At 43.8% G+C, this 20,633-nt stretch overlaps 1 protein-coding gene across 2 annotated transcripts in view; it reads left to right on the forward strand.

The window, feature by feature from the left end:
- The window catches only part of LOC127967162 (NACHT, LRR and PYD domains-containing protein 3), an 89,679-nt gene that overhangs the window by 44,133 nt on the left and 24,913 nt on the right, over positions 1–20,633 (forward strand). Inside the window, exons 6-7 of one of the 2 annotated variants that reach the window (XM_052568305.1) lie at positions 19,804–19,977; positions 20,069–20,242. In XM_052568305.1, the coding sequence (XP_052424265.1) occupies positions 19,804–19,977; positions 20,069–20,242 (348 nt within the window). The remainder of the gene's footprint in view (positions 1–19,803; positions 19,978–20,068; positions 20,243–20,633) is intronic. The other variant, XM_052568306.1, reaches the window with a different exon arrangement.

Raw genomic sequence — 20,633 nt, forward strand, 5'->3', positions numbered from 1 at the left:
TGTGGCCTGACCGAACATGCTGAGGCCTGTTGGTCAGAAAGTCCATAATCCAGTTGCAGAGGGGGGCGTTAATGTCCAGGTCTCCAAGTTTTGTGGTCAGCTTGGAGGGAATGACGGTGTTAAATGCTGAACTGAAGTCAAGAAACAACATCCTAACATACGTGTTGTTATTGTCCGGGTGTTTGAGTGCAGAGTGCAGCACTGTGCATACTGCATCCTCTGTGCTCCTATTTCTGCGGTAGGCAAATTGGTGTGGGTCCAGTGTGGGTGGGAGGCAGTCTTTGAGATGTGCTAGGACCAGTCGCTCGAAGCACTTCATAATGATGGGTGTGAGTGCTACGGGGCGATAGTCATTGAGGCACGTTGGGGAGGAGTGTTTTGGTACTGGCACAATGGATGTGGACTTAAAACATGAAGGCACAGTTGCTTGGATGAGGGACATGTTGAAAATGTCTGTGAAGACCCCTGCAAGCTGCTCTGCACATGCCCTAAGCACACGTCCAGGAATGCCATCAGGGCCAGCAGCCTTGCGTGCGTTGATCCGGCTCAGTGCAGTGTGGACATCTGTGGAGGTGAGTTTGAGAGGTTGGTGGTCTGAAGAGGCTGAGATTTTGGTGGCCGTCTCCTTGCTGTCGCTGTTGAAGCGAGCATAAAAGTCATTTAGCTTGTTAAGGAAGGAGACGTCCGTGACTGTTGGTGTGGAGTTGCTTGACTTGTAGTCACTGATGATCTGGATGCCCTGCCACATGCGTCGGGGGTCAGAGTTGGAAAAGTGTTCCTCTACCTTCAACTTGTAGCAGTACTTCGCCTTTTTGATGCCCCTTTTCAGGTTAGCCCTGGATTTACTGTAGGCCTGAGCGTCGTCTGACCTGAAAGCAGTGTTGCGGGCTTTCAGCAGAAGTCGCACCTACTTGTTCATCCATGGCTTCTGATTAGGGTATGTTTTTATCTGTTTTTCAGTTGTTACACTGTCAATGGTGGAGTTGATGTGATCCAGTACAGAGGAGGTGTAGATATCAATGTCCGTGTGAGAGCCACAGGCAGCCTGGGAAGCAAACATACTCCAGTCAGTGTGTTGAAACCTGTCTTGAAGTAAAGAGTCTGCTCCAGTTGGCCACACTTTGATGGTCCTCACTGAAGGCTTCACACGGTTGATGAGGGGTGAATACTTAGGGGTGAGAAACAAAGAAAGGTGATCAGACTGTCCGAGGTGGGGGAGGGGGCTCGCGATGTAAGCTCCATTAATGTTTGTATAAACATGATCCAAAGTTTTGTCTCCTCTGGTGTGGCAGGAAACATGCTGGTGAAATTTGGGGAGTACTGTTTTTAATTTGCAGTGATTAAAATCACCCGCGACAATAAAAGCAGCCTCCGGGTGAGCAGTCTGTTGTTTACTAATGGCTGCATGAAGTTCGTTCAAAGCAAGCTTGGCATTAGCATCCGGTGGAATATAGACTGCGGTTATTATGGTGGAAGTGAACTCCCGTGGCAGATAAAAAGGTCTACATTTAATCATGAGAAACTCTAGGTTAGCTGAGCAGTGTCTCCCAACAATGACAGTGTTCGTACACCAAGCTTTGTTGACATAAATGCACAATCCACCACCTCTTGTCTTGCCGGAGTCATCTGCTGTTCTATCTGCCCGGAGCGTGTAGCGTCCTGCTAGCTCAATAGCATTGTTGGGTACGTCGCTGTGTAGCCATGTTTCTGTGAAAACCATGACATTGCAGTCCAGAAGTCTCTTACTGTGGGTGATGCGGAGTCGTAACTCATCCATTTTGTTCACCAGTGACCGCACATTAGCGAGGAAAATGCTGGGTAAAGAGAGCCGGAGCGGTGTTAGCTTTAGCTTAGCTCTTAGACCTCCGCGCTTCCCCCGCCTTTGTTTACGATCTCGACGCCGCCTGCGAGCACTTTCGCCCGGCCGGGTAGAGTGCGAAGCCTCGGGTGTTCTAGCGATCTCAGGGATGAGTCGAAGATTGGTGATAAAACTGCTGGTAAAGTCCTTACCGATACCCAAAAGCTCCTGTCGGGTGTATGATGTTAAAGCAAAGCTTTTCAGTACGAACAGACCCGAGATGAGCAGGAATAAAACTGCAAAATTGCAAAAACTGGAGAGACGCTGAGCCTCGCGATGTGTTCGCGCCGCCATCTTGGTCTAAACATGTATATATAGGAACACACACGGATTGGAACATTGTATATTTTTATTCTAGTTTGTGTTTATATATAATATATATATATATATATATATATATATATATATATATATATTAGGGCTGGGCAAGTTAACGCGTTTTTATCGCGTTAACGCCTTAATTAATTAACGCCGACAATTAGTTTATCGCGCTTTAACGTACTTTTTATTTTGAAAGTCCGTTGCTCACTGCGTTTCAGTACACATAGCTAGACTGTAATAAAACAACCGAATACAACACAAACCATGGGTCACAGGAGAGGTGGGATGTTTATCAGTAGGCTACTGGCTGTTTCGGATGAGCTACAGCAAAACAGAAAATCATGTCCAGAGTCGAATTCCATCTGGTTGGAATGTCTTGTATAAGCGACTCCTTTTTTCTAAGTTCAATTTGTTTTGTTCTAATTCTGCAGCACTCACTGCACTGTGCTTAAAATGGCCCGCAACCTTTCTGCATTTGGCCAGGACTTTGTCAAACGCGCTGTTGTGCAGAGATACTATGACAGAACGCTGGAGACTGTGCGCGTCGCAGAGGACGTGTTCAAAAGGCAGATGTCTCGCAGCAGCTATCATATTTCTTGCGCTATCTGTGCTAAGTGTGCTGACTTTATTTGAAATGTCCCACTGCTGTGCAACAGGAATAAAATGTTTAGCGCACGTTTCAGCAAAATGTCTCTCTTTATCATCTCAATACAAATCTACTTATTTGTATTTTTTTGTATTTTTTATTCTTTTATTCTGTGTTTTGTGTTCTGTCGCTGTCATTCTGTTGTACTGCGGAGCTTCTGTCACGAAAACAAATTCCTCGTATGTGTAAACATATACCTGGCAATAAAGCTCATTCTGATTCTGATTCTGATCTGAAAATGTGAATGACCTTGTGTGTCTTAGCAACTGGCTAGGTGCAGATGAGTAAGTAAATGTAAAGTTGGAAGAATGGATAAATGAAGTTAATTTTGTCCACTCAACCTGCATCACTGAAAGATTATTATTTTATTTTTTTTTGGACTGAGATTCTCAGTCTCTTAAAGGAGATTGATGTTGTTGCTCGGAAGGGGCCAGTTAAAATGTTATGATTGAGGTTCTGGACATAATTTTTATATATTTTTTTTTTACAAACTAAACAAAACTTTAATGTTTTATTTAATAAAACATTATTTTTTTATTTATACGTTAATGTTATATTTAATTTGATTACATTAATGTTTAAGTTAAGATTTACAAGAAATGTTAACTGCTACTAACTTTTAACTGTTGTAAAAAAGCACTTTATTTGTTTAAAGCTTTGACAAACAAAATTGTATTGCACTTTTGTTCATACAGCAGAACTTTGAAAGAATAAAATTACACAATACACTACTTTTGATTTCATTATTGAATTTTGCGCATGTTGCGATTAATCGTGATTAATCGCAGAAAATCATGCGATTAATCGCGATTAAAATATTTAATCGTTGCCCAGCACTAATATATATATATATATTATATATATATATATACCTAGTGATGACAATAGCATGCAGTAAGACTTTCTTTTACATTTTTACTATAGCCTAAGACTATCCCACTTTTTTAATTAACTCTTACATTAAATTTTATAATGGTTTTTAAGGATGTTAAAATTTTATAATATAATGCTATTGATGTTTTATGTGTCCTTTCATCTTAGTTTATAAACCGTCATTTTATTATTACAGTCAGTTCAAAATTCGTCCCTTTGCGTCACATGGCGGTAGTTAAGCGAATTATTTTAACATGCAACTACATTCAGTTAATGACGCGGCACTAAAGCCCATTTAGCTTGTCAACCTACTGTATTTCCTTAGAAATAAATGCAACAAACTCAGAATCTGAGAGAAGTAGTGTATTAACCCTTGTGCATTGTTCAAATACACTACACTTTCGTTATGTTCGGGATGAAAACATCCACTCAATTAAACTGCTGTAAAAATGTGTCTGAGTCATATTTTTTCTCAAAAATTGTTTTTTGCATAAATCTGTTAATCAACTTCAGTCCTGATCAACACTTCCTAATCTTTTTTTAAAAATCCAAGTTAAAATCCATTTTAACTCTTTAATTGCCAAGTTCATAAATGATGTCACTGATTTGGGGGAAAAACACACACAATTACTTATTTTCAATATAAAAGTAATTGTGGCTGGATTTTTTTTTATAAGAGTCTTGGGCATGTCAAATATTAGTAGCAACATTGGCTTTGATGCATTTTTAGTTTTTGTGCAGCATTAGATTAAAATTTTTTCCCCCTCAGTTACTGTTCGTGGCTGTTTTTGCCCCATTGACTTCCATTATAACAACATTTTTTTATTGCAAAGCCATGACACCATATAATCATGCATTCTTGATTGTTTGTGGTTGAGGTCAAATTTGTTATTTTTACAGTTTATCACTAAGTGGGACCATTAACCCTTTAGATAGGCCTGTGCAAAAAAAGGCTTCACTTCACCAACTCTCCACTCATTCTACTCGGACCATGCATTCAATTGGCTTTGACGGACATCAGTTCTTGGCAATTCCTCATTTGCCCTCTCACGTCTGGCTGGTTCGAAATTACACGGCTGCGGGCCATCATACATGTTGGCTTTTTGCCACCTCTTCTTCATCCCAGTCAGTCTCTATAGTTCTGATGCTGCGTTCCAGGCAGGTTTTTGAGCTCGTAATCACTATTTCATACCACGACTAATGACTTTGTACCATTCCAAGCAAGTTACGGCAAACTTTCTGAGCACAAGGAATTGTAGCTAGATTATTTTATTGCAATGTTACATTGACCTAAAATAGTTTTTTCAATGTGTACCACTTGCATAAACACTGCATCCGTAGGCAGTATTATCCGTAGGGGCTGTCGTTGTTTCACGTCCTGTGTGACGTCAGAACTCGGAGTACATCGATCTAGTACTAGTTCATTGAAAGTGGTGGTTAACCTGCAACATGGACTTTAAATCATAAATCTGAAAAAAAAAATGTTTAGGCCATATGCTATCGCCCAGCACTAAAAGCAATATGTGATGACATTTTATTTATCAATCCATTCTTTAGAGATTCAAAGATTTAGCAAAATCGTGCAGGATTAATTTATTTGTTTCTTGTTTTAGGCTAATTAGGCCTAAACAATGGGAACGAAATTATGCAGTGCCTCACATTTCACTAAACATGCAACAATTTCTTAATCAGTGTACAGACAAATGTCTTTTTTCCCAAGAAATTATCTGTCAAAACTTTCTGTACGACTTTATTCAGCATTGTCTTCTCTTCCGTGTCTGTTGTGAGAGAGTTCAAAACGAAGCAGTTTTTGATATCCGGTTCGCGAACAAATCATTCGATTTAACCGGATATTTTTGAACTAGTTCACCAAATCGATCTGAATCGTTTTAAACTGTTCGCGTCTCCAATACGCATTAATCCACAAATGACTTAAGCTGTTAACTTTTTTACACTCCCTCTGAGTTAAAACAAACCAATATCCCGGAGTAATTCATTTACTCAAACAGTACACTGACTGAACTGCTGTGAAGAGAGAACTGAAGATGAACACCAAGCCAAGCCAGATAATGAACAAAAGATTGACTCTTTCACGAGTCAAGAACTGGTTGCATCGGTTTTCGGATCACCAGTAGTTATTTCAGACTGTTCGATTCAATAAACTGGTTGAAGAAAACGGTTCATTGTTTCTTTTGCGCTCAACGTAATGACGTCATTGGCGATGATTGCCCTTGATTCAAGCCTTCAGTTTACCCGCACTCATAACATTAGCACAGAATAAGTTCAGAATCAGTCACCAAAAGAATCAGTTCAGTTCAGACACTCTGTGTGTCAGTCTGCTTCACACTGAATCACAAATGCGCAGTATCACCAGCTCCTCGGTTGACGAATCGGACGCGTCTGACAGAAATGGTTCTTGACTCGAGAACAAGTCAGTCTTTTGTTCGTTATCTGGCTCTGCTCGGTGTTCATCTTTTATTTTATTCCACCAACACTCCACTCGGGGTTCAACCTTCCCGGCACGTCTGAGACAGAGACATGCTGCCGATCAGAGTATGAGTAGAGCAGAGTGATTCTGACTGGAGCGAGGAGAGTATATTAAGTCTGGGCATTGTGGTTTTCACTCACTCCAAGCGCACTCCATCATGAGTACAATTCATGCCAACAGCCCATAATATAACTGCATATTCAGCAAGAATTCATGTCAAACATATTTAGCTATGTAGCTTGATCAGAAGGTTACAATGACTGCAATACTCGAGCGGGATGTTACAGGCTATAAGAGTTTGTCTGTTTCTTTTACTGATTATTTTCAGGATAAGGCATGAGTTAAACATATACAGCACATTCGCACGCAATCGCTTTAGCAATAATGCATTCAAACGAATGTAATCTTACAGTGCTACTGCATTATCTGATTTTGAAATCTTGAAGAACTTCATCAATCTGTTTAGATAAAATAACTGACAAAATGTACTGTTACTGTTACCAAAGTGTCATCTGTGAATATTGCATATTAAATATTTTAAATATTTAAACTATAGTGTTTTTCTTTCATTTTCCGTGACTGAAGCAGTCAAATGTAACACATCAGTGAGGCAAAACTGACGTCTATTTGCGAAAATGTGCTTTGATGCGCTTGTTTGATAACTTGTGGTTAAAAGCGCCACTCAGCGGTCAAAAGCTGTAAATGCACTTTACAGACGGCGCGGCGTCTTTAAAGGGGCGTTTTGGATGTCTACCTACTGTATCTTTTCACTCTGAGGCAAAATGAAGAACTCATACACAAATATTATAAAAGGTGAAAACATTGTTCACTGATGCTCCAGAAGGAAACACAATGCATTAAAAGTTGGAGGTGTACAATTTGAACAGTATGATAAGTCAATTTTTATGTTTTGTTTAAAGATCATATCTGTTAATATAGTACTGTCCTTCAGAAACTTTAATACTGCTTTAATACTGATTTTCAGAAATTCAATTCCCTGATCATCCAATTCAAGTACTTCACACCCTGTCTCTCTTAATAAATTCAAAGGGTTTATATTTTCACAGTCCTTCAGGTGAATGGTTGGGTCTGGGAACAGAGGATCTTGTAAAAGTATAATAAAACACACTTTCTATAAATACATTGTAAAATTTTCAATGTTTAAACACAGGATAATACAAATATAATGAAAACAGGCGGTTATTTTGTTAGCTGAACTATACAGCAACTCACAAGTCACATATGTATTGTGACGAGCACTCCCAGAGGAATCAGCGTCGCCCTGGAAACCAAACCAAAACACCTGCACGTCCTCGTCACCGGCTGATCGGTCACAGCTGCTCCCCATCAGCCAGCACATTGAAAAGCAGCACATGTTGCACTGAGAAGGGGTTCTCAAACAGAACGCAAAGCTGGACTAACCCCTCTCTCCTATCCTCACAGAAAGCAGCGAGTGACCGACAGCCCACACCCTTTGGAGCACGTCTGGACACCCACTTTCCCCTTGATTGGCACAGAGGAGCACGGAGAGCACACGGGGAGCACCAACCAGCGGAAAGCAGATCAGGACACTTCACCAGGCACCCTTCACTTTTCAATAAACCCACCCTCCGGGGCTTTTGATTTCACGTACCTCTTGTCGAGTGGTTCTTCACCCCGTGACAGTGGTGGAGAATGCGGGCAGAACAGTGAGGAATCACCGACAAGGTCACCGCCCCAACTCCTAATTTTTTTTTGCTTTCTGTCAGCAGCACCACGGAAGGCGGCACGCGCGGCCCCGCGATGGAGGACGTCTTACAACGCCTCGCTGAGGTTAGCATCCGCCAGCAGCAAATAGCGGAACACCTCGCCACTCGCCTGGGCAGGACGGAGGATGAACTCGCCGCCGTCCGGGCGGCCGCGGCCCAGCGCGTTCCGCTACCTGAGCCTCGGGCACAAGCCACCCGTCTGTTGCCCAAGATGACGGCCGATGACGATGTGGAAGCCTTCCTTCAGGTCTTCGAAAACACTGCCCACCGAGAGGGATGGCCAGAGGACGAGTGGGCACGTGCGCTGGCACCCCTACTCACCGGTGAAGCACAGAGGGCTTACTTCTCGCTCCCCCTGACGAGTGCCGACAGTTATGTCGAAGTGAAGCGAGAGATCCTGGCGAGGCTGGGCCTCTCCCCTGTAAGTGCCGCCCAGCAGTTCCACGAGTGGGAATACAAGCCCCGGGTGCCAGCCCGTGCCCAGGCAGCCGAACTCAGCCGCCTCGCCCAGCACTGGCTGTTGGCAGGAAACCCCACACCAACACAGGTAGCGGAACGAGTGGTGGTCGATCGCCTCCTGCGCGCACTACCTCGCGCCCACCGACAGGCCGTCGGCATGAGGGACCCACGTGACGTCCGGGAACTAGTGGAGGCGATCGAGCTGGCGGATGCCGTTCATCCCAGCGGGGCAGGGGACTGGCTGCCGCCATTCCCCCGGAGGGTGGTCCAGGAGCGACGCCCGCTTGAAGGCACCGCGCGACCCGTCAGCAGGCCGACGGTTCCCCCACCGCGAGATGAGCCCATGCCAAGTGCCGAACCACCGTCGCCTCCGCGAGCCTGGCTGGCAGGCTGCATCCTTCACCAACGGGTGCCGGCGGGAGCCCCCGAAGCAGATGTGAAGGTGGATGGAAGACGGTTCCGGGCCCTGTTGGACTCAGGCAGTGCGGTCACCCTCATCCAGGCGCGGCTGTGCGCCCCGCGAAGCGGCCGGAAAAACTTCCTACCGATTACCTGTGTGCACGGAGACACTCGTCAAGTACCGGCCCGTGAGATGGTCATTTCGTCCCCCCAAGGCACCTGGCCAGTGGAGGTAGGCCTGGTGAAGGACCTGCCGGTGGCCGTACTGCTTGGAAGGGATTGGCCCGGCTTCGAGAAGCTGCTGTCCGCCGCTACCCAGCCTGCCAGCCCCAAGGGGAACCGTCGAAGACCGAGGCGGCCGCCTGGACCCCGCCGCCGACCGGCCCTGCTCGTCTCCGACAGTGGGAGAGAAGGTGAGGCCCCCTCCCAATCTACTAATCTGTTTTATGATGTCTACCAACAGGCCGCTGGAGGGGGCTCTTTCGCCAAGGAACAGCGGGAGGACGACCGACTCAAGCACTGTTGGAGCCAGGTGCGAGTCGTGGATGGAGAGGACGTCCTCCCCCGGCCCCACCCTCTCCCACATTTTGTCGTAGAGAATGGCCTGCTGTATTGTGTCGCCCAGCGTAGGGGGGAGGAGAAAAAGTTACTAGTTGTGCCTCGTGCCAAGACCGAGACCATTCTGGAGCTGGCCCATTCCCACCCCATGGCAGGACACCTCGCGGCAGCCAATACTGCCCAACGCATCCGCGACCGTTTCCATTGGCCGGGCCTGGACGCCGAGGTAAAGCGGTTCTGCCAGGCCTGCCCGACCTGTCAGGCCACGTCGCCCCGGACTCCTCCCCCCAGCCCGCTCATCCCGCTGCCTATCATCGAGGTGCCCTTCGAGCGGATTGGAATGGACATAGTGGGGCCGTTGCCGAAGTCTGCCCGAGGGCATGAGCACATCCTGGTCATCGTCGACTATGCCACCCGGTACCCAGAAGCAGTCCCCCTGCGGAAGGCCACCGCAAAGTCCATCGCCCAGGAGCTGTTTCTGCTGGCCAGCCGAGTCGGCCTCCCCTCAGAGATCCTGACTGACCAGGGAACCCCCTTTATGTCCCGGCTAATGGCTGACCTCTGCCGGCTGCTGCGGGTGAAGCAGTTGAGGACCACTGTTTATCACCCCCAGACTGATGGCCTCGTAGAGAGATTTAACCAGACCCTCAAGCAAATGCTCAGACGTGTGGCGGCGGAGGACAAGCGGGATTGGGACCTCATGATCCCCTACGTGCTCTTCGGGATCCGCGAAGTTCCCCAGGCCTCAACTGGCTTCACCCCCTTCGAGCTCCTGTTTGGCCGTCAACCCCGGGGCCTCTTGGACGTGGCCCGGGAAGCGTGGGAGCAGCAGCCGGCCCCGCATCGTACCGTCATCGAACATGTCCGGCAAATGAGGGAACGGATCGACCGAGTGATGCCGTTAGTCCGGGAACACCTCACCAGGGCCCAACAAGCGCAGCAACGTCATTATGACCGGACAGCCCAGCCACGGGAGTTCCAACCGGGAGACCGCGTCATGGTCCTGGTCCCCAGCTCCGCCTGCAAATTTCTGGCCTCCTGGAAGGGGCCCTACTCGGTCGTCGAGAGGGTTGGACCGGTCACTTACCGCCTGAGACAGCCGGGACGACGGCAGGCGGAGCAACTCTACCACGTCAACCTCCTAAAGAAATGGGTGGGGACCCGGGACCAAGTAGCTGCCCTAAGCCTCACCGAGCCCGTGGTTGTGGATATCAACCCCCACCTTTCGGCTGCCCAGAAGACGGAGCTGCAGCACCTGGTCAGTCAGTTCCAGGATGTGTTCTCCTCTCAGCCCGGGCAGACCAACGTGCTTCAACACCATATCCGGACGCCCCCAGGAGTCGTCGTTAGGCAACGGCCCTACCGAGTCCCGGAGGCTCGTCGGCAGGCTATTGAGGAAGAGGTCCAACAGATGCTAAAGTTGGGGGTAATAGAACCATCCCGGAGTCCGTGGTCCAGCCCCATTGTGATGGTCCCAAAGCCGGATGGCACCCTCCGCTTTTGTAACGACTTCCGCCGCCTGAACGAAGTCTCCGAATTCGACGGGTACCCCATGCCTCGGGTGGACGAACTGCTGGACCGGCTAGGAAGGGCCCGGTATATCAGCACCCTAGACCTAACCAAGGGCTATTGGCAGGTACCGCTCTCCGAGGCCGCCAAGCCGAAAACCACCTTCTCCACCCCCAGTGGCCACTGGCAGTACCGGACCCTTCCCTTCGGCCTACATGGGGCCCCCGCGACGTTCCAGCGGATGATGGACATCCTCCTGCGGCCTCACCAAGCTTACGCGGCCGCCTACCTGGATGACGTCGTGGTCCACTCCGAGGCGTGGGACGAACATCTGGATCGTCTGCGGAGGGTGCTCTCGGAGCTCCGGCGGGCTGGACTTACCGCCAACCCCCGAAAATGCCACCTAGCCCTCTCTGAGGCCAAGTACCTGGGCTATCAAGTCGGCCGAGGACTCATCCGGCCGCAAGACAAGAAAGTTGAGGCCATCCACGCCGCACCAAGACCGGAGACAAAGACCCAGGTACGAGCCTTCTTGGGGTTGGCGGGTTATTATCGTTGTTTTATCCCCAACTTCTCCTCTTTAGCCGCCCCCCTGACAGACCTGACCAGGAAGGGGCAGCCGGAGAAAGTATGCTGGACCCCGTCGGCGGAAGAAGCCTTCTCCCAAGTGAAAGCAGCACTCACGTCCTCGCCGGTACTCCGCGCCCCGGACTTTAGCTGCCCCTTCCTGCTGCAGACGGATGCTTCCGACACAGGACTAGGAGCGGTCCTCTCCCAAATTCAGGAAGGTGAGGAGCATCCGATCATCTACATCAGCAGGAAGCTGTCCCCCGCCAAGAGGAAATACGCCGCTGTGGAGAAGGAAGCCCTGGCCATCAGGTGGGCAGTCCTGGAGCTCCGGTACTACCTCCTGGGCCGCAAGTTCACCCTGGTAACCGACCACGCGCCCCTACAGTGGATGGCCCGCGCCAAGGACACCAACGCCAGGGTGACTCGCTGGTTCCTAGCGCTCCAGGACTTCCACTTCGAAGTCCGCCATCGAGCTGGGGCCGCCAACGCGAACGCCGATGGCCTCTCCCGGATCTGGACAGCTTATGCAGGTCTGTCAGGGGTCATTCCCCACCCTCCCCTAATCTCACCCCTACTTTCTACATGTCTTCGCAGGACCAGAACGACGCTTAGGGGGGGGGGGGATGTGACGAGCACTCCCAGAGGAATCAGCGTCGCCCTGGAAACCAAACCAAAACACCTGCACGTCCTCGTCACCGGCTGATCGGTCACAGCTGCTCCCCATCAGCCAGCACATTGAAAAGCAGCACATGTTGCACTGAGAAGGGGTTCTCAAACAGAACGCAAAGCTGGACTAACCCCTCTCTCCTATCCCCACAGAAAGCAGCGAGTGACCGACAGCCCACACCCTTTGGAGCACGTCTGGACACCCACTTTCCCCTTGATTGGCACAGAGGAGCACGGAGAGCACACGGGGAGCACCAACCAGCGGAAAGCAGATCAGGACACTTCACCAGGCACCCTTCACTTTTCAATAAACCCACCCTCCGGGGCTTTTGATTTCACGTACCTCTTGTCGAGTGGTTCTTCACCCCGTGACAGTATATATAATATACAAAATAAGCGTATTTGGCCTGCTGTCATTTGAGAATGGAGGTAAGGAAAGCGGGTGATGTATAGACTTTCTCTGATGCTAATTGTTTGGATTATCTTGAAATGTTTCTCCTAAACTTTGATAAATAAACTTTATTAAATTTTTGAATAAACAAAAAAAAACAAAGCTAGTCAAAGTGATTTAGTAACTGAATAAAAGGTATTCAAAAACTGTGTTCAAGTTACCTGATTGATGACCAGCATTTCTGGTCATCAACATTTGCTGTCTGAGCTAAAAACTTTAAATATATATTCACATTAAAACATATACATGAAATCACATCATAAAACAAAATGCATTCTAGATTTATTTTAATTAAAATAAAAACACTGACATAAACAAAACAAATTTGCATTGCACTTTGAATATTATGATATAATAACAAATTAAAATACACCATTTCTCTTCCAAGACAGTCTCCGGTGGATCTGAAGTCAGCTGCAGTGTTTGGACACTCTGAAATCAGATGAGCAGAATGTGTCAATGGGGAATATGTTACCAACAAAAACACGCTAGTTAATAAACATTTGTTTTGTACTGAAAGCTAATTTTTTTAAATGTAACGCTATGTAGCATATGCCAACTAAGTTAGCACTTAAATAAAATATCTAGACTAATTTTACAACATAAACCCACTCAAATACATCCATCACAACACTTAACATTAAGCTTAAATATCTTAAAGGTAAATAATGGGTAAATAGCTTATTTTAACAGAATATCAGCTGAGGAGCATAACAACATACACAGATGGGGGCAGCTGTGGCCTAATGGTTAGAGAGCCAGACTAGTTACCAGAAGGTCACTGGTTTGAGTCTCGGTGCTGGCAGGAGTTGTAGGTGGGAGGGAGTGAATGAACAGCGCTCTCTTCCACCCTCAATACCCATGGCTGAAGTGCCCTTGAGCAAGGCACTGAACCCCCAGTTGCTGGATATATAGCTGCCCAATGTTCTGGTTGTGTGTTCATGGTGTGTTCACTACTCATTGCTGTGTGTGTGTGCGCGCACTTGGATAGGTTAAATGCAGAGCACCAATTCCAAGTATGGGTTACCATACTTGGCAAATGTCATGACTTTCACTTTAAAAAAAAGACAGCAACATAATATTGCTAAGCTGCATCCTATCTTCTGCTGCACCTCTGTCAATTTCTGTGGGTCTCTGGAATTGTCAGTAAGCTGTCAACAAACTTAATTTTGGCCTTTGCTTCTCAGTCTACTCTTTAATATCTTGGACTTAACTGAGACCTGTATTCGTTCAGAAGACTCCACAAGGAGATTAGACAATTAGAAGGGTACTGGTCTTCTAATTTCTAATAATTGGAGATACTGAACCCACTCTTCCCTATGCAATAAAAATTATTTTGAGTTTCATGCTATTATGATTTAGAGAACCTTATATTGTTAAAACAGGATTGAAACCATTTGAGAGCATTACCCTAAATGCCTACCTAGTGCTCCAAACGAGAAATCAAAACGAGTGGTCAATTGTAAAAAAAAAAAAAAACGCCTTCAGAACACCAACACCTCAGATCTAGCATGAAGAGTGAGTAAAATATAATTCAGAACTTTAACCAGTGCGCTTTCTATACAATGGTTTTTCCTAAAAGCCGATTGGAACACTTCTAAAATATTGTTATTAAACAGAGAGCTCTGTAGTTGGTGAAACAATTTTATCTAAAATTTTAGACATAAAAGGGAGATTTGAGACTGGCTTAAAATTAGTCAGCACTGTCGTATCTAAATTAGGCTTTTTAAGAAATGTACAATGACGTGCTTCATGTCATCTGGAACCATTGCCATTTCAATGCAGCACTTGGTTGGTGTTGCTTAGCTTTTTTTAGGAGCCAGAGAGTTTAAAATATTAGCAGAGATAGTATTAAAATAATTAAAATAGTTTGTATTACTTAAATCATTCAAAAAGTGAAACTTGTATATTATATTCATTCATTACAGACAGACTGATATATTTCGTATGTTTATTTCTTTTAATTTTGATGATTAAAACTGACAACTAAGGAAAATCCCAAATTCAGTATCTCAGAAAATTTGAATATAACTTAAGACCAATATAAAGAAAGGATTTTTAGAAATCTTGGCCAACTAAAAAGTATGAACATGAAAAGTATGATCATGTACAGCACTCAATTCTTAGTTGTGGCTCCTTTTGCCTGAATTACTGCAGCAATGCAGCGTGGCATGGAGTCGATCAGTCTGTGGCACTGCTCAGGTGTTATGAGAGCCCAGGCCTTCAGCTCTTCTGCATTCTTGGGTCTGCATTCTTCTGCAGTCATAAACATCAAAATTAAAAGAAATAAATATGGGTGCTCCGATCACGATCAGCCGATCGTTATGTGCATTTCGTCATGTAAAGCCGGTTATCTAATCAGCGGTTAATTCCATCAGGTGCATGATTTCACATAGAGCAGCTGTTACTACACAGAACCGTTGTTAATAGAGAAGATGCGCAAATCCACTTCATTTTCAGCGTTTTTTGGCGCATCTTCTCAGTTAACAACGGCTCTGTGTAGTAACAGCTGCTCTATGTGAAATCACGCACCTGATGGAATTAACTGCTGATTAGATAACTGGCTTTACTGACGAGATGCGCATTAACGATCGGCCGATCGTGATCGGAGCACCTCTAGAAATAAACATTTGAAATGTATCCATCTGTTTGTAATGAATAAATATACAAGTTTAAATTTTTGAATGGAGTTAGTTAAATCAACTTTTTGACAATATTCTAATTATATGACCAGCACCTGTATATTTTATTCACAATAGAATAGATAACATATTAAATGTTGAAAGTGAGACATTTTGAAATGCCATGCCAAATATTAGCTCATGAGAGCTACACATTCCAAAAAAGTTGGGACAAGTAGCAATAAGAGGCCGGAAAAGTTAAATGTACATATAAGGAACAGCTGGAGGACCAATTTGCAACTTATTAGGTCAACTGGCAAACAGGATTGGGGAATAAAAAGAGCCTCTCAGAGTGGCAGTGTCTCTCAGAAGTCAAGATGGGCAGAGGATCACCAATTCCCCCAATGCTGCGGCGAAAAATAGTGGAGCAATATCAGAAAGGAGTTTCTCAGAGAAAAATCGCAAAGACTTTGAAGTTATAATCTGGAACAATCTCTGTGTGTAAGGGTCAAGACTGGAAAACCATACTGGATGCCCATGATCTTCTGGCCCCTTAGATGGCAATGCATCACATGCAGGAATACTACTGTAATGGAAATCACAACATGGGCTCAGGAATACTTCCAGAAAACATTTTCGGTAAACACAATCCCCAGTGCCATTCACCGTTGCCGGCTAAAACTCTATAGGTCAAAAAAGAAGCTATATCTAAACATGATCCAGAAGCACAGGTGTTTTCTCTGGGCCAAGGCTCATTTGTAGGGACTCTGAAGGCAATAGTCTTGTGATCTGAGATAACATGGTCTTCTATTGCAAAATCACGTAGTGACAAAGCATGAGAAGTGCTGAATCAAGGGAATGACCATGTGTATTAGTAGGAACATTCACAAGCTGTGCCAAATCTAAAGTCAGTCAGGCTCAAACATTCTCTGGCTTATAGATTAGCTGGGCAACACACATGTATATTAAAATCACCAAGGATTAAAAGTCTATCAAAATTGGGGATGATTCCACCTAAAAATGTGGAAAATTTAATAAAGTCCTTATGTGGTTTACGTTTATGATAAATGACTGAGATGCCCATTTGTTAACAATAGTTTTGTTTAAAAATAGAAGCCAGTCCACCACATTGACCCCCAAAGTCAGGAGAGTTTAAGTATTTGCAATCAGATGATACCAATTCAGAAAAAGGGCTCAGGTCCCCTGGGGTAAGCCAAGTTTCCCAGATAAACGAAAAGTCAAGTGTGCATGAATTAAATTAATTGATGATAATCGTCTTGTTTGACACTGACCAGGCGTTAATCAATGACATCCTAATCTCTTAGGGCTCAGTGATCTGTACTGAAGCCCGGAATAGTGAACGGAGGTGACTTGTACAAATGCCACCTCGGTGCAGATGCAGTGATCGACTCCTTGGCGGTTTATCCAGCAGATCCTCAGCAATCGGTATATTCCATGCATACAGCATCCAGCGCGCCCCGCAATGAAGTGGCCGTACCCTGCCATGTAGTTGCCAAGGCCAACGTGGGGTAGAAAATCCGACTCGGATAGAAGAAGCTTGAAATTGACCACAAAACCTCAGCGCCTTCCCCGTCTTTTATGATGCTTCCTTCCCGGAGGAACAGGCAGCCGGTGCAGATATCTATAGTATATGTCAGATATAGCTGCCAGAGGAGAAGCAAACTGTGCACCATGCTTAACATCACAGAATAGCTCTTCAGTGATGTCTTTAATGCCAAGCAGTGTTTGACAATCGTAGGTCAAAATGTATGTAAAATGGCTAACATAAAACACATTAAAACGAACAGACATGTAAGCACAACAGGCAGCAGATGGCAGGCCATACACACTGGCACCATCTTCCTACTTTACATCATGTACTACATGAGGTAGACAAAACTGTGAATAGATTAAATACAGAAAACAAGCAAAGAGCACTCCCTTTAATATAATCACTATAGCTGTCAATTAGTGGTAGCATGATTGGCTACATTGCTCAGTGTGTACCAGAGTATGTAAGTGGAGCAGAGTGTAGTAGGAGTGAAGCACGGAATGGAGCGGTATGATTTTAACTGGAGCGAGTCTGAGCTTTGTGGTTTTCACTTGCTCTAAGAGTGCTCCACCACGAGCACAATTCAGGACAACACCCCATAATCTAACTGGATATTTAGCAAGAAATCATATTAAACATTTAGACAGCTTGATAGATGAGGATCTCTCAAATCAGAATGAATTTGAAGGGTATGACGGGTATATGGACATGAGCTGGAAGTTATAGTTTTCAAGGATGTTTGATCCCTCTAAATACTGAATATTGTCAGGTGAAAGCATGATTTAAATAAGTAGGCTAACACAACACTTAATTATTCACACGCAATCACTCTCTCAATAATGCATTCAAACAAATGCAATCTTACATTGCTACTTTATCTGTATCTGATTTTGAATAAGCAGAAATCTGTAGAAGAAATGCATCGATCCATAGGTAAAATAACTGACAAAAACATGTCATCACAAATGAAATTTGTACACTAGTGTTCTGATAAGCCACTTTGAAACTGTCCTTGTTTTATTTATATATATATATATATATATATATATATATATATATATATATATATATATATATATATATATATATATATAATGAACATAAGTTGAACTGTGGTATTTCAAACATACTGAAATACTTTAGACCCAGAGTGGTGTTTCTGATATCAGTGAGTGGGGAGTGGAGCAGAGTGGAGCAGCATGGGAAATGGTGAACCAGTGCTCGGAGCAGGGAGAGGAAATTGTTAATTTTCCTTTCCGCTCACATTATCTGGTGTGTATACAGGACCAAGTCAAAATAGTCTTGGTTATGAGAACTGCTTGTCCAGTCAGCACCACACCCTACACATAAATATCATTCCACCCGTTACATCAAATATAAGCAATGCACCTGTGTGTGCACGCCTGCATGCAGGCAAAATATTAGTTAATTATCAAAGAAAGAAAAAAAATTATAACCATAATATGGACTTTTGTAAATTTATTTGATACTGTGACGCTCAGAGACTTGATTTCCTTCTCAGATTGCTGATTTCACCATTAACTCTTCACCTGAACGGTTTATGTTTTTGCATATTATATCAATGTAATCCTTGACCATCACAACATGGGGGTAGACGTGTGTTATCATGTTTGGTTCAGGAGCTATGACACAAAATACAACAAAGTTGCTTAAAATGTTTAGAAGTATGTGAGGTCTATCTCCAAACCTTAACGTTACCACTTAAAAAAATATTTATATACTTCAAAAAGAAAAAAGAAAAACAAATTCCTCGTATGTGTAAACATACCTGGCAATAAAGCTCATTCTGATTCTGATACTATACCATTCAAAAGCTTGATGTAAATAATATAAATGTAATAAATAAATGTAAATGTAACAAATGTAACAAACAATGCTGTTCTTTCAATTTATCCCCCAAAAAACCTGAAAACTATTCCTCATTTCATCATTAATAATAATAATAATGATAAGGATAATAATAACAATACATGTATTAAACTTTTTATCTGCACTCACAAGTGAATATTAAATTATGTTGTGGGATAATTAAATATATTCTAAATAAACTACAAACATAAAATTATATGGATTTATTATGCAGCTCATTATGCAGGCCTTTGTGTCTTCTCAGGTGTAAATCACAATGATATTCATTATAGTTGACGCCTACTCACTTTATGACTTTTACCAACAAAAAGTGTCTTAGAAGCTCCAGCTCCAGTTCTCGAAAGTCCTGAAAACCAATGTTCTGTATGTGTTTTATGGCCTTATTCTAGTGATTTAATTTTTTTAGCTTTTCACTAACCACGCATAACATTTTTTTTCTCAAAAACATAATCATGTACATAAATGCTGCTCACATATGATTATAGCCCAGTTTGTGTTGATTACAGTGAGATTAGACTTTAGCCATTTAGATTATGAAAAAGCACAAATGTAAGGGCATGACAAAACTTCTCCAGGCCCCAAAAATACCCTTAGACCTCAGAGGGTTAAAAAGCAACACTTTGTTAATTACAGTGACAAATGATGAACTCACTATTTGTATAGTCCAGGGATCCTCAGACACACCTGAGCATGCTAATCAATGTCTTTGGGATCATTTGAAAATTGCAGACAGGTGACTTTAATCAGGGTTGGAGCTAAACTCTGCAGTGCATTGGACCTCCAGGGCAAGATTTGAGGACGGAGGGTATAGTCCAGTGATCCTCAAATCTGGCTCGCGCGATCCAGTTTCCTGCAGAGTTTAGCTCCGACTCTAATTAAACACACCTGCCTGTGATTTTCTAATGATCCTGAAGACACTGATTAGCATCAACTCATGCGTGTTTGATTAGGGTTAGAGCTAAACTTTGTAGGAAAGTGGATCCCGCTAGCCAGATTTGAGGATCACTGGTATAGTCCATTTATGTATTAACTAAAGTTTATAAACTATTAATTAAATTTTACAATTTCAAAATGAAATACAAGTGCTTTGTTAATTAATTTGTATAATTATTATAAAATGTTAGAAAATAAAGTCTAATTAAACAGTAATTATTAACAAAAAATATATAGCTGTGTGTTTTGTACTTTACACAGGCTATGTGGATGTAATCTCACTTCTCAGTCCTGTGAAAGTTTGTCTTCAGCTCTACAATCCTCAAATTCCCATCTAAATGTGCTGGACCTGAGTAACAATGACCTCCAGGATTCTGGAGTGAAACTGCTTTCTGAAGGTCTGAAGAGTCCAAACACTAAGCTGGAGATATTGAGGTTTGAGTTTCAAATACGTATTTTGCAAGATTTTGTTTTTTAAACAGTTGAAATGTATTCTTTACATATTTATTGTGTTCTCCTTGTTCAGATTTCCCATATGTAATCTTACTGCTCAGTCTTGTGAGAGTGTGTCATCAGTTTTACAATCCTCAAACTCTGTCCTGAGAGAGTTGGATCTGAGTAACAATGATCTGCAGGATTCAGGGGTGAAGCTTATTTCTGATGGTCTGAAGAGTCCGAACTGTCAGCTGGAGATACTGAGGTAAATGGGTTTCCATAAAGTAATTAACAAAATCCTACCACAATAAATGGCTTTTGTAGTTTTTTCCCAAAATATGTTGGGAAATCCATTTGCAGGCATATTTTTTTCATATTTATACAGATATTTGTAGATGTGGATTGCTCCACGAATGAAATGGCCTGAGACAATTACTAAACAAACTGCAAAACTGCTGCATTTTCAAAGATAACTTCGGACACCACTGCAAAGGTAGCAGCATAGAACCTAACAGCCATGTGCAGGTCACCCTTAATTACGGCAATGATGGTGAGGAAGCAAGTGCAAGTTAATGATAATACATTTATTAGGGGAGTCAAGTGAACAGAGATGAACAGCAGGGACAACAAGTATGTAGAGAGTTGATATCACAGTA

This window comes from Carassius gibelio, chromosome A4 (genome assembly GCF_023724105.1).
Source record: "Carassius gibelio isolate Cgi1373 ecotype wild population from Czech Republic chromosome A4, carGib1.2-hapl.c, whole genome shotgun sequence".
NCBI lineage: Eukaryota > Metazoa > Chordata > Actinopteri > Cypriniformes > Cyprinidae > Carassius > Carassius gibelio.